We start from the raw sequence: 20,401 nt of genomic DNA on the forward strand, positions 1-20,401 counted from the left end.
ATTCTAAAACAAAAGCGTGCTAAAGATGAAAATTTAGGGGTTTTAACATGAAAACAGATGACTAAAGAATAAAACAGCAGACAACTTCATTCACTGTGTTTTTTCAAAAAAGCATTCAGGGTACTGTAAACAGTATGCATTCATTATTCTATTCAAATTAGTACCCTAGGTTGTAAAGAATAAAAGGAACTATGCAGATCAATGCCCCACATTTCAGTGCATATCTTATTAACCCTTGTAAACGTCTTCCTGGACTTCTTCTCCCCTCCCAAAAACTTTCCAGAAAGAATCATAGAATGGTTTGGGTTGGAAGGGACCTTAAAGCCCATCTAGTTCCAACCCCCCTGTCATGGGCAGGGACACACGCCACTAGACCAGGTTGCCCAAAGCCCCATCTAAAGAAGAAATAATTCTTCAAGAAAAATCATCATCTACATTTGAATGACAATCTGAAATGTGATAATTTCATTTCTCTGTCCCAGAATTGTAACAGAATAAAAGTCATTAAGAACAAAACTGAAGATGATTCGATGTGCTCTTGTCCATTTCAGTAAAAAAATCTATTTTACCAGCTAGCAACAGGGAGGAAAATGGATGTGAAATCATCTACTAAATATTCTCTGCCTGGAAGTGTTTTGATTGGGATACACTGACAGCTCTACCAACCAGGCTTCCGGACCAACACTGGGCACAGCTACAGAAAATGCTGCTCATTCTGGGACACGACTACTTCAGTTAGGCTGTGCACCTGTAAAGCATGTATAAGAATCCTTATCCATTCACCTTCTCAGATAGCTCAGTTCTGAATACAACTTGTAGAAAATAAGCATAGGAGGAAAGATGCCAAGTGAACCTCCAGCGTGCTAAAGCAAGATAAGCTTCTTCCCTTCCAATGAGGACTAAAGGCACAATTCCATGAGGGAACAAACTGACAACCCACAAAAAGGCATCAATCCCTCAAACACCATGTCCATTACTTGCTATCCTGTGTTTTCAAGTGGTTAAGGAACCTTTTCGTTCTCTTCTCATTCCTGTCACAACAGTGGTATTTACAAGTTAGTGAACCCATAGTGTTTAAGTAAATTGATCAGCAACAGCAAAGGGTCAGAGGAATTTGGTGCATATGTGCTACTGAGAATGTAGAAGGAAGCTTTCTTTCTTCCTTGCCATAAACTTGCTCCTTCAAAGAAACAGCCACACTAAAATTTGCACTGACTAGCTCAGGATATAACCCATACTCACAGATACAGTAAAATGTCTCTCATAATATTCAGTAATACCCATGCAGAGTTTAAAAGACTGTATCTATGCTTTATGAACTTCTCATGAACATACTTATTGGATACCCTCATTCAAGCTGACTTTACTCTGTTGAAGTGAAATCTTTAAATCCTGTTAGGATATATAAATCACACACCTAACATCAACATTTTCATCATGTGGAAGAAAATCTGGGTTGCTGAAGATCAAACACGTAACTTACACAGAATACCTCATTCTACAAATCAAAGAGAAACTCCCGTGTTTTCTGAAAATTCGGTAAATAGTAGGTTGATCTTATACTTGTTTTTCAAAAGAACACAAATAAAACCATGTGTAAAAAGGAGGATCTCTTGTAAGCAGTTTCCTCTAAATCAGACATACTTACAGATTGCTTAAAAATATTTAATTGCTCTTGCAGGCTCTGGGCTTTGTCAGCTTCTTTTTTCATCTCACTGAAATTCCATTTGAATTCTGCAAGTTTTAGGCGCAGTGAGCGGCGCTCCACCTCTGCTGTATGAAGTCTTTGTGTAAATTCAAATATTTGCTTCTGCAAGGATGCTATGCTTTTCTGTTAGTAAACAAAACCATATGCTATAAACCATGCTATTTTAGCAATAAAATCAATCATGTTTAATACCCAAGCAAATTAGACAAAGCTGTCATTTTGTCCTCCATCTCTAAAAGACACACAAGTGCAAAAATGTGAACCTGCTTCACAACACTGTTGCGGGTTACTGAAAACTCTTGTTTTTGGGGAAGTATCTGTTTTCATGTAAGACCCACAATAAAAGACAGACTATAGGAGAAAGAGTTTATCTTTTCATTTTCAGGGAAGAAGGTTATCTTTACTGAAAGATATAACAGGGAGCAGGACAAAAAAGAAGAAAAAAAGAACAGAAGAAAGAAGAAACTTAACTTTTAGTTAAAGACAAAAGCAAGTTTGTTATAAAGCAAATACAATTTTGATAGAACTTGAAAAAAATCCTTTCCTTGGATACATCAAATCTCAAATTCTTTGACAATAAAAGATGTATTTACGCTCTAATGCTTTTGGATGTTGCAAATCAGCTTCTGATTCTCTATATAGTTGAGTTCAATGCAACCGACCCTTAAACAATCTGAAACAAAATTAATGGTACTATCAAGAGAGGTTCACCGTAACACTTATGCTGTGAACCTACTGTTTACATGAAGTAGCATCATAAATACGCATACCATAATGGGTACTCTGTCACACAATCCAGCTTCCAGGGCCCGGGTATTTATTTTATGAAGTCCATGAGCCAGCCTCTGTACCAAGGAATCTTCCTCCAGGTAAGTAATGCTCCTGCTGTTGTGTAGTAGAACAGTCTCCATTATTACATCCAGCTTGTCCATAAGTTTTGAAAAGGAGTTCCTGGCTGCACTTGCAAGTAAGTGTCCAGAAAGCCAGGACTTTGGATCTTTAAGATTAACAACAAAAACGAAACATCAAGTAGGTTATTAGTTTTAGGGTTTTTCACTGGAAAAAAGCAACAACAAATAGCATCTTTAAAATACTCAGTAGGAAATTTCCATGAAAGAGTAGAAGCTTGAGCTCACAGGACTGCCTCAGAAAGGCTTCAGGATAAATTCTGTATTAGCAATGAACACTCCACTCCTATCAATCTTTGTATGTAAGGGTAGGATAGGATTCTAAAGGAAAGGGTTTGTTTGTCAAAGAATAATTTACCAGTTGTTTTTATGTTCTCCTCCAATACTATATTTTCTTAAGTCTTTCTTGGGTGTTCTAATTTTGTAATTCAGAAAACATGTAAGACAGATGCAAGCAAATGTAAGCCAGGTCAAGTATGTCAGATGTGATAGCACATGGTAAATCACTTTATCGCAATATTTACAATGCAAATTTCTGAGGGTTTCCTGACTCCTCTTCCCTCCCCTCTATAGATGTCTAAATCATTTGCTATTCAAAATTAGTGAGGCTTGGTACCTTAATGCCATACTATTTATATTCTGAGACAAGAGAATATAATTTACCTTATTCCAAGGCAATTAAAATTTTACAGCTACAATTACTTATTTCCCCACAGGATTTTGGTAATCATCCTTCTCATATAATGGACTTAAGGCCCCAGCACACCCAACATGTCCTGCTTACTGCTAGATTCGTCAGGTCTGTAATTAATAATTGCGTTTAATGTTGATAAATAAAATTGTCAGTGCTCCTTCCACTAATTGGTATTCCAGATAACAGTTAATAGGTTTATTTATGCCTTAATAAAAGTCTTGTAATTTAGTTTTCCCTCTGCTAGGCAGGTCTTAATCTGTCATTACTTGTCTTATGATACTTATCAGTGTAAGATGACAAGCATGGAAGAGCTTATTTACATTCAGTAGTACAGCAGGTCTCCTGTTGCTGCAGTGAATTAAAATATTTACTTAAGAACATAAACAGAATAAAAGAACCACAGCTTTTTTCAGTTAAATAATTTCTTTTTATATATTATGAGGATAAAGCCAAAGGTTCAAAGCAAACAAAACATGCTTATTGATATTTTTAGCTTACAATTCTTACCATACAGAATTTATCATTTAGACACAGGAGATGAAATTTATGTGTAAGCAAAAAAAAAAAAAAAAAAAGCACATGATAAAGTCAAATATTCTTTTTTCAGAGCCACTCTTCCTGCTTGGTTTCAAAATACCACCATTTCAAAGATCCCAGTGCTTAACTGGAGTACCATTTTTCAGTACATGCTCTCCATAACCCCAGCTAGTAGTAAATCTGTCTTTTCTTTATGTCTAAGATAGCACTCTTTCTATTCATCTTCAAAGCTAAAATCTTATCCAGTATTTTTATCTTGCACTTCAACTAACAAAACATCCTTTGAAATAAAAAAAAAAAAGACATTATTCTTATCATACACAAAAGAAACTGATATTGCAATGCTCTGTTTACTCTGGCCAAGGCTCCTCCCTTTTCCTTATGTTGGTTCTATATTACTGATCACATAAAAGATAAGTTACCTTCATAATTTTAACTGATTATCCTGTCCCATCTGCCTTTCAGCTTCAAAGACCATCTCTTTTCTCTAGTCATGATGCATTGCCTAGTTTGACTGTTTAGATAAATTAACCTAAAATTAAAACTAGAACATTTGTACTGTCTTCCATGTAAGATGACACCAAAACCTTCTAAAAAAAACCCCTCTCCTTTGCCATGATTTTTGGCAAATATCAAAACAAGGATACTGTCAATGATCTACTGTTCAAATCACGACCTCTTTTTTTTTTTTTAATGAAGAGCAGTTTGCAGTAAATATACAGAAATATATTGATGCAAGTTACTGACTGCTTTGAAAGATGAAATGAGAATATAATGCAATTCCACAAGAAACTATCTTTAATAATTGGAAAGAGAATATACGGTTTAAGTATATACATTTTAAGTACCTGCCCATGAAGGATCAAGGAATTACATTAAAAGCATTAAATTATGTATATTGCAATGTGTGTAAGAAATCAACAACACAAATACACATATGACAAAGAGCAATTAATTCTTACATTAAACAAACAAAGAAAAAGACAATGAAAAATGAAAAATCTTACTTAACTGACAGATGAAGAAAGAATTCTTTTTTACTCTGTTTTGGTGAAACAGGTCAGCAGGATGAGCTTAGTAGTACTGCACAAGACTAAAATTTTCATGCTAAGATTCAAAAGCTTTGTGTATGCAACAGCTGATGGTATTTGTATTCAAAAAGCTTGACTTTCACTTTCTCTGGTTTATTGCACTACAGATTCTGGTCAAACAAACCTACAAAACTAACCTTACAAAAAACCAAACCAGGAAACCTCAGCACCTGTATTCAAATCGAAGCTAAAAGATCATTCCAAGACATGCTGGAATGAGAATCAAACTAATGAACAGTGTGAAGGGAATTGATCATGAATATCAACCCCAAACCACATTTTTAAAAGTTAAAAGCTCAAGAAATGTGCCTCAAATCACCAGCACGCACAAGTACAAAAGTTCCAGTGTTATCTGAGTGATCTGGATTTGGTTTCTTTCAACTGCCTCAAATGGTTCCTCAGAAGCTAGTCATCTGTGCAATATTTAAGACACTGAACCATTCCATATTGTAGATCCAGATAGCACCTTCTTGTGCCTACTCTCTCCTGTGATGTACAGTCTAATCTGGAACTGCCATTATTTCCAGATCTGAACAGAGCAGATGCCTCTCAGATTGCCTATTTACATTTAAAAAAAAAAAATTTCAAAATCATTTAAATCAGTTTGAAGGTTTAAATCATATTTGAAATATGACTTAGAGAACATAAAATAATTTCCTAAGTATGCAAGCTTTCTTTCAAATATATTCCTTCAGAGCCTTATCACTTCAATGTCTTCTGGAAATTTCATGTCAAACTTTAAATTATTTATTATTATTTTTTGAACCAAAGATTCTTGTGAGACTTTTGATCTCATGAGCAAGAGAATTCCAAGTAATACATGGGCAGTTCTATCTTGAAGTTCTGTAAAAATTATTTAAAATAAAGATAAGCTATGAATCACCAAACTGACTGTGGCCACGACATTCTGGGCATGGCCCTCCCTAATTCTCAAAATCAAAACTGTGTTGAGTGCAGAGATATCAAGTAAATAGAGTCCACCACAATTCTCATATCCTTCAATACCAACAAAATGTCATGAGGTTTAGGGTATTCTAACTAGTCACTTCAGCACATCAATGATGCTGTAAAGTTTCTCTTCATTCTTTTTCAATTTGTTGTTCTTATTCAACACTTTATATACAAGAATATCTGCAGTATAAACCTTGTAAATATTCTGAAATACACATCAAATTTTGTTCTGTAAGGATGTAAATTTAAGTTATTGAAAACAGGATGATCAAAGAAGAGAGCACCTGAATCTGAATTGAAACACTTTTGATTCAATGGTTGACTTCTGGTACCAGTTTACTGTTCAGCCTTGTGGGAAACGTATAACCTTTTCTCTGTCCTGCTACTTCCCTTTATTCGTATCAATTATCCTTCCTTTAATATCCTTTATTCTGTGACAGAATTGTTGGGACTTTGACACTACCAGGTACCAAAGAACTAAGGATGGCAGCAATGCAGAGGAACCAAGTCATATCTTATATCAGTCCTCACTGCAAAGATATTAAGGAAGATAGTTAACAGCTGAGAATAAAGAGGTGACATTTCCAAAGATTGGCACCAAAATTTTCCATAAGCATAGCAGAATTCTTTACAAGGAAAGACTAAGAAAATTAGGGGATCTAGACACAAATCTAATTAAGCATTTACTTAGAGAGGGAACACAGCAGAGACATAAACTAAAGACTGCTATACATCATGTAAATTAAGAGCATTTTATTTCTCTCTCAAAAGACACAAGATAGCAAGTAAACCCAATGAAAATAGTATCCATCAAATTCAATTGTTTTCCAGATTTGGAAATTCTAGATTCATATCATATAAGACACAGTAGGAAATTATTTCCTTTCAGTCAGCAGCGGCAATGTCCCTGGCTGAGTATGTGCCAGTTTCAGGGCCTGCACTTAAGAATTATGCAGATTAAATACACAGAAATGACGCAGATTTTCTCTATGGAAAAAAAATAGATTGAGCTTCAGTAAAATACTTTTCAAATATTAGAAGAGTGGAACAACTTAGCTAGGAAGCTTGTAAATATTACTTCATTGGAAGCTTTTAAGGACAGGTTAGCCAAGTATCTATTGGCAAGGTGTAGTTTGTTTTTTTTTTCTATCTCACAACAAAGCAGGCAAACCTGTTTATATGCTTTCTAGAAGCACTCACCAGCCTTTTGTTTCCATGACTCTATATACCAAAATGATAAAGCATCACATCACCAATTAAAGAAACTTAATCTGTTCTAACAATATAGCTCTCCAGATATTTGATCCAGAATAGTTTAGATAAAATCCTAAAAATGGAAATGATGTAACCACCCTATTATTTTTTTAATCTTCTACTCTAAGAATATACTTTTGAAATTACCTGTTTTGTTAACAACATCCTGTAATTCAGTGACAGAACTGATTATTGCAGCAAGGAGGTTAGAACTAGTAAACCAGTTGAGTGCTTCAACACAGTGAATCTGTTCCTCTTTGTGACCTGTGAAACAGAATTGTAGGTAGCAATAAAACTGAGTAACTTAGATACGGCACACTACTATCTCCACCTTTTTCAGAAAACTAAGTATATAAGCCACAAACTAATTCTTTTTTCAGGATAATTTAGACTGTATTAAATATACTTTCAGAACTACTAAATCCGAAAAGTAGATGGATCTTCTAGTTTGGAAAACATTTTTTTATACCATTTATCCTTGTAGGGGGAAACATGAGCTGGTCTGGTAACAGAAAGGGACAGGAAGACTACATAATCTCTAAAGCGAAATTTAGAAATTCTATACTAATATTTTACCTGAATCAGAAAGCAACTTTTTTGCATTTTTAGTAGGAAATAAATATTAAAAGTGATTAATAAAAGAAGAGGAACTATCTTTTAAAAAATGTTGATGGTCATATATTTAAGAACAGTACAAGATATTTACCACAGAGAAGATGCGTTAACAACTATTTCTGAAATCCGTAATATAAATGTCAAGGATATTAAACAGTATGAGCTCACATGTGTTGTTGCAACTTTTCTTTCAATGCTTAACAGACTAAGCATTTCCTTTTAGGGGAAATTACATTTGTCAAGAAATCCAGAAATCCTAAATTCAGAAATTACATTTGTCAAAATGTCATTAAATTTGTCTTTATGCTCTATTAATAATAGCATTATTATTTGTTATTCACTAACCATGTAATTTTACAAAACACTTATCAAAGAAGAAAACAATTAGCTTACTTGACAGATTACGCTTGCCTTTGGAGTCTCCTATACAAACTAGAATTCCAATGCCTTCTTTGAAGTCATTTACCCAGGAGAAGAGGGAACTAGAAGACTGGGCTAAAAGTTTAAGTCTGTTAGCTGCCAAAACTGCAATCACACCTCTTCGGAATACATGAATCAGGCCTTTAAATTTTCTTTTCTTCAGTTTTGCTTCATCTTGATTATTTTCCTCTACATCAGAGAGAGCATGAACTAGGGTCCTAATCTCCTGGTTCACTAATTCATAAATGTTAACCTGATCCTGGAGAAGGTCTCTTTGTGAAGACATAGCACACAATCGGCCATAGAGAGGATACAGGGCACCTGCCAATAGTGCACAGGCTGCCAGGAGAGATGAATGCTCCTTCTGAACCTGCATTAATGTATTTTTCACAGAAACATTTTCAAGGGCCAATTTCTCCTGTCTTTTTTCAAGGACATAAATTTTATCCTTGTTTTTCTCTGCCGTTTCCTGGTATTCCTGGGATAAGGGGAAAAAACAAACAAAACCAGAAGAAATATTAACTAGAAGATTTTTTTTGGTAAATAAAATAATTTTTACCTAGACAAAAGCGAAAAGAAAATTAGTAATATTTTTTCAGATTCAAATAATACATCAAAGGAACAAAAAATATTAGTAATGACTGTCAAAGTATCTCTCCTAGCAGCTGCAGAACCAGATATATGAAAACAAATCAATAGCACGAGGAAAATTTGCACAACTTTCAACTACAAATGGAGTCCAGATTTCTGACTAAAATCCACTAGTACTGCTATAGCCCACAGAAGATCCAACAGTACCTGGTTATCCACAACCCAGTTTTATGAGCTGGCTTAACAATAAGGAATTACATGCTCCAATTTCAGAAAGAACATTGCTCTTCAAAGCAGAAAAGAAAGTTAGTGTAAGAGAGAGGAAAAAAATCAAGGAAGACTCTGGAAGATAAAACTAGACAGATTGGCAGCAGCTGGGAAAGGGGAAGTAAAGGTGATCTCTTAATTACTTTGTAATCAACCCCCTACTTATATATTCACAGATTAATTAGGTCTCATACAGAATTGAGTTTTCAAAAGAACAGTGTAATACAAATATTGTTATTTTGACTAGTGCCATTACAGATATTTTCAACTTGCAGACCTTTTCCCCGCCCCCATACACCCTGAAAGAGGGAGATTTAAAACAGTAAACCTGTGTAGCAAAATTAAGACACTAACAAGCCAGGGAATGCCAGGACTAAGTTTAGACTATGCAGACTGGTTGCCTTTGATAACACGCAGTTCTCATACAGGAATCAAGACACTGCACTGGTACCTTAGAGACTTAGACTGGCTTCATGATGCATGAGTCCTCTGTGATTGGAACAACCACTTGAGGCTACATTCAAACAGGATCCAGTGGTATAAGGAGGTAATAAATTTTAGGCACTGTTTCACAAAGAACCCACAGGCTCAAATTAAATGCTTAAACTCCAGTTACAATACATGGACACAAAAAGGCAAACATTAATGGAATGCCAAGTCTGTATGAAGAAGAGAGGATTACGCTAAGCTTCAGCTACCTCTCAGAGCTATAAACAATTTTGTTAAAAATGGGGTGAGGTTATTCCTGTTAGCAGTGGCCAAAAAAGAAGTTAAATGGTGTCATCCAGCCACGTTCCCATGTGTTCTACTTGGTACAGATCCCAAGCAAGTGGTGAGGGGGGCACCCTAGTTTCTTCTCCCTCCTCCATTTTGCAAGCATATCAGAGGGGGGGAAAAAATTACATAGCTATCCCTACAATGGAAATAAAAGATTCCACGCTTCTATAGAGACACCCTAGTCAGTTCAGAATGTCTTTGACCAAATAAATATTTTATTATTTTTTTAAAAAGGAAGAATTTGTAGTATTATTAAAACACTTTCAGTGATATAAACTAAAAGATTTAATTACAAAATGCAATTTACAGCCTTTGTATGCCACTTTACTACTTTAAAATTAAGTATGAACATGTACAATACTTTCAGTGCTACTGCATTATTTACAGTGTTTGATTTTTATAGATTTTTTAATAGAAAAAACCCTGATAGCATGACTGGAAGAAACTGAAAAGGTAAGCTGAATTTAGAAAACAACTTATGGTTTCTGGCCATCGCAGGTGAAAGGCCAATATCTGAGTAAACAAAGTGTGATCCCTACAGGGCTGTTGGGCAGCAACACTAACATTCAGTGCTCTGGCTAATTAAAGCTTATTTTTAAAAAAAAAAAGCTTAGTGTTTTATGCTTATGGTTATCTGGTAATATGCAAAAGTGAACAAGACAATGTGGGACTACAGAAATAGAAAAGTTTTGTAGGAAAATACACTTTTTCGGTTTCGTCAGCTAGTAATTGCTTTTGTATTATTCCACACTGTTTCTAGTGTTTTCTTCGAAGCTTAAAAGCACAGTTTTTGAAAGGAACATAGAATTCTCTTCCAAAACATTGGCAAGCCAACTTCCTTTGGTGTTTGAGCTTTGAGAGACACCTCACTGGGTTGCAGAGCTTGGTGGACTCCAAGAATCCTTGACAAAAAAAAAATCAGGTGCTACTAGCACACTATTTTATCCTACTTCTTACTGGGTTCTTACCCATTATTCTGGCATGAAAACAGAACTGGAAACTAGAAATATAATGACACTATGTCTTCAAAAGGTTTTCCTGTATTTCAGCTGTTTTATTTTTCTAAATATATGCATCTATACATCTAAATAAACAATATCAACACTACTGTCCTCCATTTCTTTTCTGTGTTTTAAATACATGGCCCAGATACCTCTATCAAAGACACCTGGTATACATTAACAGTGTAGTTGCATGTACTTCTCCTTTTGCACTGATTGCACTGACTTTTGATACAATTGCAAGATATCACTTTAGCTAATTCACCTGCCTTGCTGTAAAAGCAAGGCTTCCAAGAAACAACAACAAAAAAAAGCCAATGAAAGAATTTTTTTCTCCCTAGAGGACTTTTTCCCTTTCCTATTTAGCAAACCTTTTATTTTTCTGTTGAAATTAACATTTTTAAAGTAGTTACAGGATATTTCTCTTCCAACATGTTTTTGCATATCAGAACAAAACCCTTCTATTTTAAGTGGTTGCCACAAAAAATGGGGACAGATTAATAAACGTCTACATAATAAACAACAACTGATAGTTAAAATTCAGAGAACATTTCCTATGAGACTATGCACAGTCTGAATAAATAATTTGTGTGAGGCTAAGGAACAGGCATAGTAATATTTTCAAAATGGCACACTATCAAATCAAGAGGACTGCACTCCTGCTACAAAAGGCAAGGAAAAAGGATATGCATTTTAAGCTCCATTGACTCTCTTAACATGGAGACCATGGAAAAAGAAGAGCGGTATCTGTAGAGTGCCTTGTTCACTGCTGATCTGCGATAAGGCTACTCTGGGAATTTCTGCCCTACAGAAAAACAGTGAAACTGCTTTCTGATTACACCATCCATCTGACCTACAGTAACAGCTGTGAAGTAGTACCTATTAACATCCATAGATCCTATCTTGGAGTCAGGGCCCCTGAACAGTACTGGCTGGGGACAGAAGCAGTGGCAGGTGTCACTGCTACTAAAACCTTCACATTTTGCAATGTTACATTTTAATCATAAGGAGATCATTCTGAAATACCCTAACTCTCAACTGCAGTTCTAAGAAACAAAAACAATAATTTCCAAGATACATTACTCATACAGCTGTGCAGTTAGAGCTCTCAGTTAACTCTTGAGAGTCTGAATTGACAGTCTTCGGTTTGCCTTCACACATGTACCAACAATTGGAAAAATGAAAGAAGTCCCAATCCAGGAACTCTAAGAAAAAAATATCTAGAAGGAGGCATGAACACTCGCTGAAGATGAAGTTACAAAAAAAAAAAAAAAAAAAAAAAAATGCATCCATGCTGTACCATTAGCTTGGTGTATAATAGCAAAAGTCACTTATCTTCCTCTTCCAGAAAGGAATTAACAGCAAATTGCTACAGTTTCCTTGTAGTGCTAGACTAACTATCCTAGAGTGATGAGACCCACAGTTCTACAATGAAATACAGAATGCTATGAAATTATATTCCACTTACACTGATTATATGTGTCCTATAAAATTTAATGAATAAAGCCTGCTAAAATAATTAAATTTAAATGTTGCATTCTTTATCTTTATGTAAACACTGGCACTATATAATGAATATATTAATATCTAAATAATATCTAAAAGACCCTTTGAATTCATTCTGTAACTTGTGGCATATTTTTCCTTGTTTCCTATGGAAACAAGGCTACAACATTACTGTGTCTGCACACTTCTGATCCAACACAGCAGTGATCTCGCAGACAAATATGGCTAACAGGCTCAAAATGCAACTGGTAAAAGACAGTGAAGTCTTATGAAAAACAAACAATCAGGATTAGAACAGCCCTAACAGCATAGGCCCTATGGATCCCAGAAAGTGAAGGGCTTAATCTGGTACTTGCAGGTCCAAAGTCAGTCACAAATTAAAAATCCGGAAGAAATTAGCCTTTTTACTTCCCAGATTGACACTGAATAGTAAAGAAGGCAAAGTGGAACATGGGATGGAAAAAAGACGAGACACAGGCTTGTTGAATGATCTAAGTGTACATAGACATTGCCTAGATTACAAGACTACCAGTTTGTACTCCAACACTATATAACCTGTGCCAGAAAACATGCCCAGACATTTCTAAGGGAAAGCATTACCCTTTTAGAAACCCAGTAGTCCTGTACAGCAAGTTGACAGATAAAGTCTTTTCCAGAAGACATGCCTAATGCATGCTCCACAAAAGAGAGCCATGTTTTCAGTACGTGCTCTGCTTGCTGTATACACAATTGAGCTGAGAAGACTGGCAGGTTCAGCACCATCCCGAAGAATGGCATGGTACAGCACAGCACCAGTTCTCCACAATAGGCTAGAATTCTGAAAGAGATAGAACCATACAATCATTTTGGTTGGAAAAGACACTTAATATCATTGAGTCCAACCGTGAACCTAACATTGCCAAGTCCACCGTTAAACCATGTCCCTAAGCAGTACACCTACACAGCTTTTAAATACCTCCAGGGATGGTGGCTCAACCACTTCCCCGGGCAGCCTGTTCCAATGATTGACAACCCTTTCAGTGCAGAAATTTTTCTTAATATCTAATCCAAAACTCCCCTGGCGCAACTTGAGGCAATTTCCTCTTGTCCTATAGCTGACTCACACCTTTCTTTTGTGCAGCACCCACAGGAGGTAGAAATCTAAACTGTGTAACTCCACTTTTTCATTAGGAAGGAAACATCAGGTTTAAAATTAACATTAAGCTTCCTCATTTCATCATTCTTTTTGTTGGCAATGATTTCATAAGATGAAACTACAGGATGTTGGGGGCATGTCTGGACGCCACTTACTCCACTCATAGGGGTATTTTTAGCATTGCCAATATCCAATGTGAAATGTAAGCATCAAGCAAAAAATATATACAGTATTTTAACGCATTCCCAATAAATGACCATAAATTGCTCTGTCTAAAGAATACGTCATAAACACATTTTTCGGAGTGTGAAGACTTCCAAGCCCGAAATCTGAGTCAAATAGAGTATTCTTCTGATGAAGCAAGTTTCAGATGGCAGTCACAAATAACAAGGCATATCTTATTTCCTCTATTTCATGACACTTTTAACTAAAACATGTATATAGAAATGAGACTGTAAAGACAGTGAATTGTGGTTGTAGAATAACAGTGAAAGTTTTAGATTGCAAATAACTCCTCTAACAATCAGACATGACGGTTTTACACTTTTGAACCACTGCTCACTGTAGTATCTGTATACTGAAGTCCTTTAATACTGTTGAAATCTACCACTGTAACTGCTAACTGGTTCTCAGGGTCAGAATATATATACCTAAGTTTATACCCAGATGACACCACATTACTGTTACTCCACAGAGTCTTTGCAAAGCATGACACTGAAAAAATAACTGCTGCCCTATATAATTCTTAAAATAAGCAATTTCAATCTTATAGCTTTAACATTCTCAAAAAAAAAAAAAATTAAGCAATTAATTTCTGGAATGTTTTAACAAAGTGATTTATTTCTTATTCTCAGTTAAGACTAGCACACTGTTAGGTTGGGTTTTATTTTATTTTAAAGATAGACTAAAAATCCCAAACAACCTTAACTTGGTTAGGAGCTTAAGATACTGAAATAATCCATAAAATATTTACAAGAAAAACAAAAAATCAGAAGTTCACAGCATCGTACCTGTGCCCTTGCATGAACTTCCCCAAGGAGACCTGAGTACTGCTGTTCCAGATACTCTTTTTGTTTCTGCCAACAGCTTTCCTGTGCTTTCATCTGCTCAGCCATTTTGCTAAAAACATCTTCCTGGCTCTGCTGAAGCTCCTTCACAGTATCAGACTTGTTCTTACAAACATATTCTAGGTGAGATACCTGTGTGACAAGCATTTAAAAAGAAATTCTTTTACCTCTCAAAACAACATTTTACTTTAATTGTACATATTAATATAAGCACAGACTATTCCAGTATAAAATCTAGACTGTAATTTCTTCAACATATTTATTAAAAGTAAGTAAAAGCCTTTCACAACAGATTACTTACAACAAAACTGAGATATATTTTGGAATAAGGAATTTGCCTTGGTTTCAGTTTTGTTACCCTTAAATCACTTTGCAGATATCTGTTGCCTTCTTTGTTGGAAACTTGAACTGGACATTTCCCATACTTTTTTTAAAATACGTGCATTAAATCTCGTGCTGCCAAATTAGTAATCCAACTCTACAAGTCCTTTAGCAGTTTGCAATGATTGCAAGTAATAATGAAAAACCAGCCCTTAATTTAATTATTTGTTTTATTGGAAAACCAAGACATTCCATATACTATTAAGAATTAAAATAATTTCAGGAAATTTTAGCATACAGGATGTTTTTCTCACAAGTAGCTCATTAGTTTATGATGTGTCTTCAACAAGCATGAAGGGATTCACTCTGGTTTAACTTTGCAGCTCCCACGCAAACTAAATGGAGGAATGAATCAAGCTAACAATGATCTCCAAATACTCATGCCTACAGTTTGTTACTACAGAATATAAGCAAGTTACCTTCCAAATAGATCACACAAAACTGCAGGAGAAAAATTTTGTTCTCAGAAAGGTACAACACATGTAACAGCACTGCCCCAAATCCCTGAAAAGCTGGTAAGTACATGAGAAGAGCCCTGGAGACCTCATAATCCAATCTCAATAACCATACTAAATTAAAAAGCAAGAAACAGTAAGACACAACCCCTGCAAACACTGCCAACAATGTTCACTCCCTTCCTTTCCATTTCCTTTCTGCTTCTACTTCAAAAGGAAAATAGAAATGTACATTCAACCTGCATAATCCAGATTTTACACTATTGCTCTTTAGCAATTTCCGCTGACTGCTGGGGTCATCATTACTAAATGATGGGCTGAGTCAAAACGATTCACTGTAACCAGCCCTGTCCCTTATTCAGGTGTCTGAAAGAGCCTTTCCCTTCCTATGCCTCAAGAACAAAACATTAAGGCAGCCAAGATCTGGAGTGGCTCTACTAGACTGTAGGACTGGCCTGATCAATGGAGCCACAATATGAACTGAAATCCTAAAGCGTGGCATATGTTAGTCTGTGAAGCTAGTTTAAGTTATTTAAAAAGAGGTATTTTCTTTCCTAAACATGCAGGGATTTCTGCGGAGAAAGGCCACGTAAGCTTATTCACATTAAAATCATTCAGAAAAGTGCAGCTTCTCCCTTAAAGAAATATGGACATGTTTTATAAAAGTATTTTCTATTGTATTTCTGAATACAAATTTCATAATCCAAAAGTTACAATTAAACAAACAAACAAAAAAAACCCACTGGCATTTTTGCAGATAATACCTCTGAATAATAAACATGTAATTTAAAGATGATGTTCCTGGATAAATGCATTTTGTTTCTGTTTTATGCTAAAATAAAGACTTGCTTTATTAGTGTAAATGACTAAGTTCTTTGAATTGCTTCATCAGTAAGATTAATTTATTTTCTTTTAATTAGGTCCCTGTGGCTAATATTGGCTAGTACTATTAGCATGTCCTGCACAGAAAGTGGAGCTTAGAGACTTCATACAGACTTCAGTCACATTTACATGCCCACAGCAATGGCATCAAACTGAGTTGTAGACAAGCCATAATTAATGGTATTGAATTATTAACGTTCAAATTCTTTTTGAAATAAGATGAATGTCAGTCCTTTTTAATGATACTGTGATGTGGACAAATGTCACTGAATTTAATAGAGGTAGCTGGTGCCTAAGGACACTTACCTTCTCATTAGCCCTGTTAAGGTCTAAGATCAGGGAATCAACATTCTCCTGTAAGACTGTACAAAGCTCAAACCAAGAGAATCTATCTAGGATGCCTTCTGGTTGTTTTATAAGCACACAGCCTGCTACCAAACGCTGGTATAAGCTATGGAGGAAGGTTAGCTTCTCCTGAGACAAAAAAAAAAAAAAAATTAACTGTTGTATCTGAACAGTGTTAGAATCCAAAGAGATGCATCATATATGGCATAGTAACGTGAGCTTCATGCAGCTGAAAAAAACCCCCACAAATCTCATTCTCAAACCTTTTCAAAATTCCTTAATTCATTGTTAATATTTGCAGTCATACATATTAAAGCCAGAGTAAGAAAAGGTTTTTACAAAATTTGTCTAATTAGACATACTATATAAATAAAGCCCAATCCTGCAGTGGTCACAACCATGACCTGATATAGATAAAAATTTCCATGCTGTTAGTAGATGCAATTTAATCATTTATGTTAACACTTTCATGTACATTCAAACTGTACCCATTTCCAGTATCTGCACAGCATGCAGAAAATTGTCTGATTGGCTTGGCAGCGCAACACATTGTTTATACAACCACCACTCTAAAGTCTTTTAAAAATTGTTTTTGCATGGATTATGTATGACTAAATAGCTAGACAAAACAGGTTTATAGCTTCATCAGTTAAATTCCACAAGCCATGCCTCATTCATTTACACTGATTTTAGTCAATAGTGTAATAAATTGATGCAAGTTATAAATAAACTTTAGCAACAATAGCATACAACAGAATTTCCAGCCTTCATCCTTTTAGTACATATATGCAACTTAAGAATTTTGATTAAGACAACAATAGAAAGCTGTACCTCAAAAGCCACAAGAAACAGAGCCTTTATTTGAAGTCAGTAAAACATTGTAAAGGTTCCCATTGCTTTCCAGAGACCTTGGATGAGGCTTTACATTAAGAAATTGTGAATGACCAAGAGGAGGAACTATTGGTTTTCTGAGCCCTCTTCATTATACTTAGGTGCATTTTCTCACAATTATTTCACAGTATTTTAGGCAATAGAAAAAATGTAGTTTAGTTTAGTTTAACTTGGTTTCTAGCAGATCTCCTAATTCCCCAAGGAAAATCCAGTGTGCCACCATCACTACATTTTTGCTTGAGCGGTGACAAACCAAGGATGATAATTATCCATTTGGCGTGGAAAAAAGGCATCCCAAGATCCAAAATCAATTCACACATGTTGAATGCAACCACAGTGTTGTAGACATGCTGACTTTACAATATAGCCAGGCTTCTAGTTTCCTTCACTTTAATCATTATCTGATGTGTCTAACAATTCCAGCTGCTTCATGTGGACACTATTTAAATACCAGACTGCAAAAGAGGTGGAAAGAATGTTTCCTTTTTACTCAGCTGGCATCCATGTCCAAATTTCTGGAAGTAATGAGCTCAATATGCACGACAAAAGAATATCTTTGCTATTGCCAGTACAGAACTGCTTTACTGGGGGGAAAAAAGCAACAAAATTAACATCTGTAAGCAAATATAAGGAGAGAGATAATAGTTCTAAAATAAGATTTTGTGAAGCAATTCGCACATATAGCACACCACAATGAACTAACAGGTCACAAGTAAGAGTTTCTAGGTTTTGTGGCTCGCAGGCAATACTAGCTCAATTCCACATTTGCTATCTATCAATTGCGATGTGAATCAGTAATTAACAACACATGATGATGATACTATTGTATGTTCCAATTGTAAAACATCACTTTTAATTTGAAAGAAAGAAATAATTGCTCATCAAGCATAGCTCTTTAAATAAACTTAGTTGTTCAAAAATTTTAAATACTGGAAGGGTTAAGCTATTAGTTCTGATATAGAAGTAAGGATCTTAAGATCTTGTAGATATTAAATACATATTTCAAAATATGTATCTTAAAATCATATTTTGGGGATAAATCTGTTAAGACTAAGAGTAACCATCTGATGTATGTAAATGTATAAAGTTGAGATTAAATAAAGACTCTTTGACAGTCATTTTGTCTCTGGTAATACCTCCATATCCTTTTGGTAAGCCCTGGTAAGCTTCTGGATTTCCTTTTCAGATTCTGTGGCACGTACTTTCTCCTTCTCCCAGCACTGCCGTAGATTCTGTAGTTCCATTTGTAAAGTTCCTATTAAAGTCTCTCCCTCTGCACACTTAGTGTGCAGATGATTTAACTCTTCATTGGCATCAGCCAGGTTATCTTGAGCTTCCTGTAGAACAGAGGCATGGAACAGAAGAGCTAGTAAGAATTTTACTCTATAAAATGTTACCTTAGTCCAGTGCTTACCATCTGAGGAAGTAAACAGTCATATAGCCACATGTGTTCAGAAGACTCCAGGCTAAGCTGACTGTATCTTGTCAATAACAGAATTTCAAAATTGACAATAGTCCCTTCTCCACAGCTTGTAACTAGATGGCATCAGAAATCCATCTCAGAGTTAAAAGCTCCATGATGCAGTGACCTTCGGAACCCGCTCTACCCCACAACTGAGATGCAGAATGCATGGATGCCAGTTATCTGCAGAGTGGAGAGGTCTCAGAGCTAGTGAAAAGATACATTATTTTCATGAGTAAATCTCTGATCCGTTACAGCCAAATTGGGAGGCAACACAGATAGCTGTTGTTACCCACTGTATTCTTTATCTGCATGATAGGAAAAAAAATGAGGACTCTCTTTGGAGGTTTGACCACAGGAAGAAACTAATAATTAGAAATGGTCATAAATACAATCATTATGTTACCAGTACCAAATCTCACAAGGTAAACAAAGAACTTAATACACTACCCCTCTTCCGCCAAAAGATTGCTGAGATGGAGTGGACAGATACACATGCTTTCCTCTCCTACAAGCACTGGACTTCCAGCACTGCTAAAGTTTGCTAAAGGTCAAACTGAAAGCATTGTTTGTTTTTCATAAAATCATAGCTGCTTATATAGGAAATGTAGTAGGAAAGATACTCCCAAATTCATCAGACAATGACAACTTTTATTCTTCTTAATGAAAATACTGACAGATTAAAGCAATGTTAAATTTCTAACATAAATGTTTTCAGACTGGATCTAGTTTTCACTCATATATACAGTTTTATTACCAAAAATTTAAAGAGATCAAAAACTGGTGTACTGCATAGAAACTAGCACCGTCTGTGTGTAGCAAACTCAATTTTTGCACGATGAATACAAGTATCTGTTGCAATGGGTTGCAAAATTTTTAGGTGCCTTACAAAGCTGCTGCAACAGAAGCAGAAGTCTTAAGTCTTCTGAACATAAATTAGTAAAGAAAGCTCAGATCAGATATCAGATCATGTTCAAGTATCAATTAATATGAAGATTCAACGAGTGTTGCAGAAGGATCTGACTAAACTGAAGTGATAAAGCAGCATATCCCCAGCAAAAGAATCTGAGAAACACTGGGAGACATTCTATTTTGGCAGTAATATAATACACTGCCAGTTGGGAGATTAAGTTTAACCATGACCTCAGGACTTCCTCACTCCCTTGGCCACTGATGTAACCAGACAGGACATTACAAAAGTGGTGTGTCAGCCAAAAACAAAAAAAAAAAATCTTGTTCAGAAACTAAAGAAAAGAGTTCTCAAGTGTTTTTAGCAGTTCCCAAGTAAATTTTACTCTAAGAAATTTTGGGCTGCACATTGTACAACTGTTAATGATGACCTGATGCTTTTATATATGCATTAACTTGTCATAAACACACTAAAAAAACCCCAAAAAACCCAAAACACAGGAAATGACATCATTAATAAAACATGCTTTCATATGAACAGAGGTAATTAAATT

General features: G+C 35.4%; 1 protein-coding gene across 1 annotated transcript in view; it reads right to left on the reverse strand.

Moving 5' to 3' along the window:
• CCDC171 (coiled-coil domain containing 171) overlaps nucleotides 1–20,401 on the reverse strand; it is a 134,073-nt gene that overhangs the window by 58,459 nt on the left and 55,213 nt on the right. The window contains 7 exon segments of the mRNA XM_075739772.1: nucleotides 1,649–1,831; nucleotides 2,479–2,705; nucleotides 7,291–7,407; nucleotides 8,152–8,656; nucleotides 14,466–14,654; nucleotides 16,547–16,714; nucleotides 18,613–18,813. Of these exon segments, the coding sequence (XP_075595887.1) occupies nucleotides 1,649–1,831; nucleotides 2,479–2,705; nucleotides 7,291–7,407; nucleotides 8,152–8,656; nucleotides 14,466–14,654; nucleotides 16,547–16,714; nucleotides 18,613–18,813 (1,590 nt within the window).

Source organism: Balearica regulorum, chromosome Z, assembly GCF_011004875.1.
Source record: "Balearica regulorum gibbericeps isolate bBalReg1 chromosome Z, bBalReg1.pri, whole genome shotgun sequence".
In the NCBI taxonomy this organism is placed as follows: Eukaryota; Metazoa; Chordata; class Aves; order Gruiformes; family Gruidae; genus Balearica; species Balearica regulorum.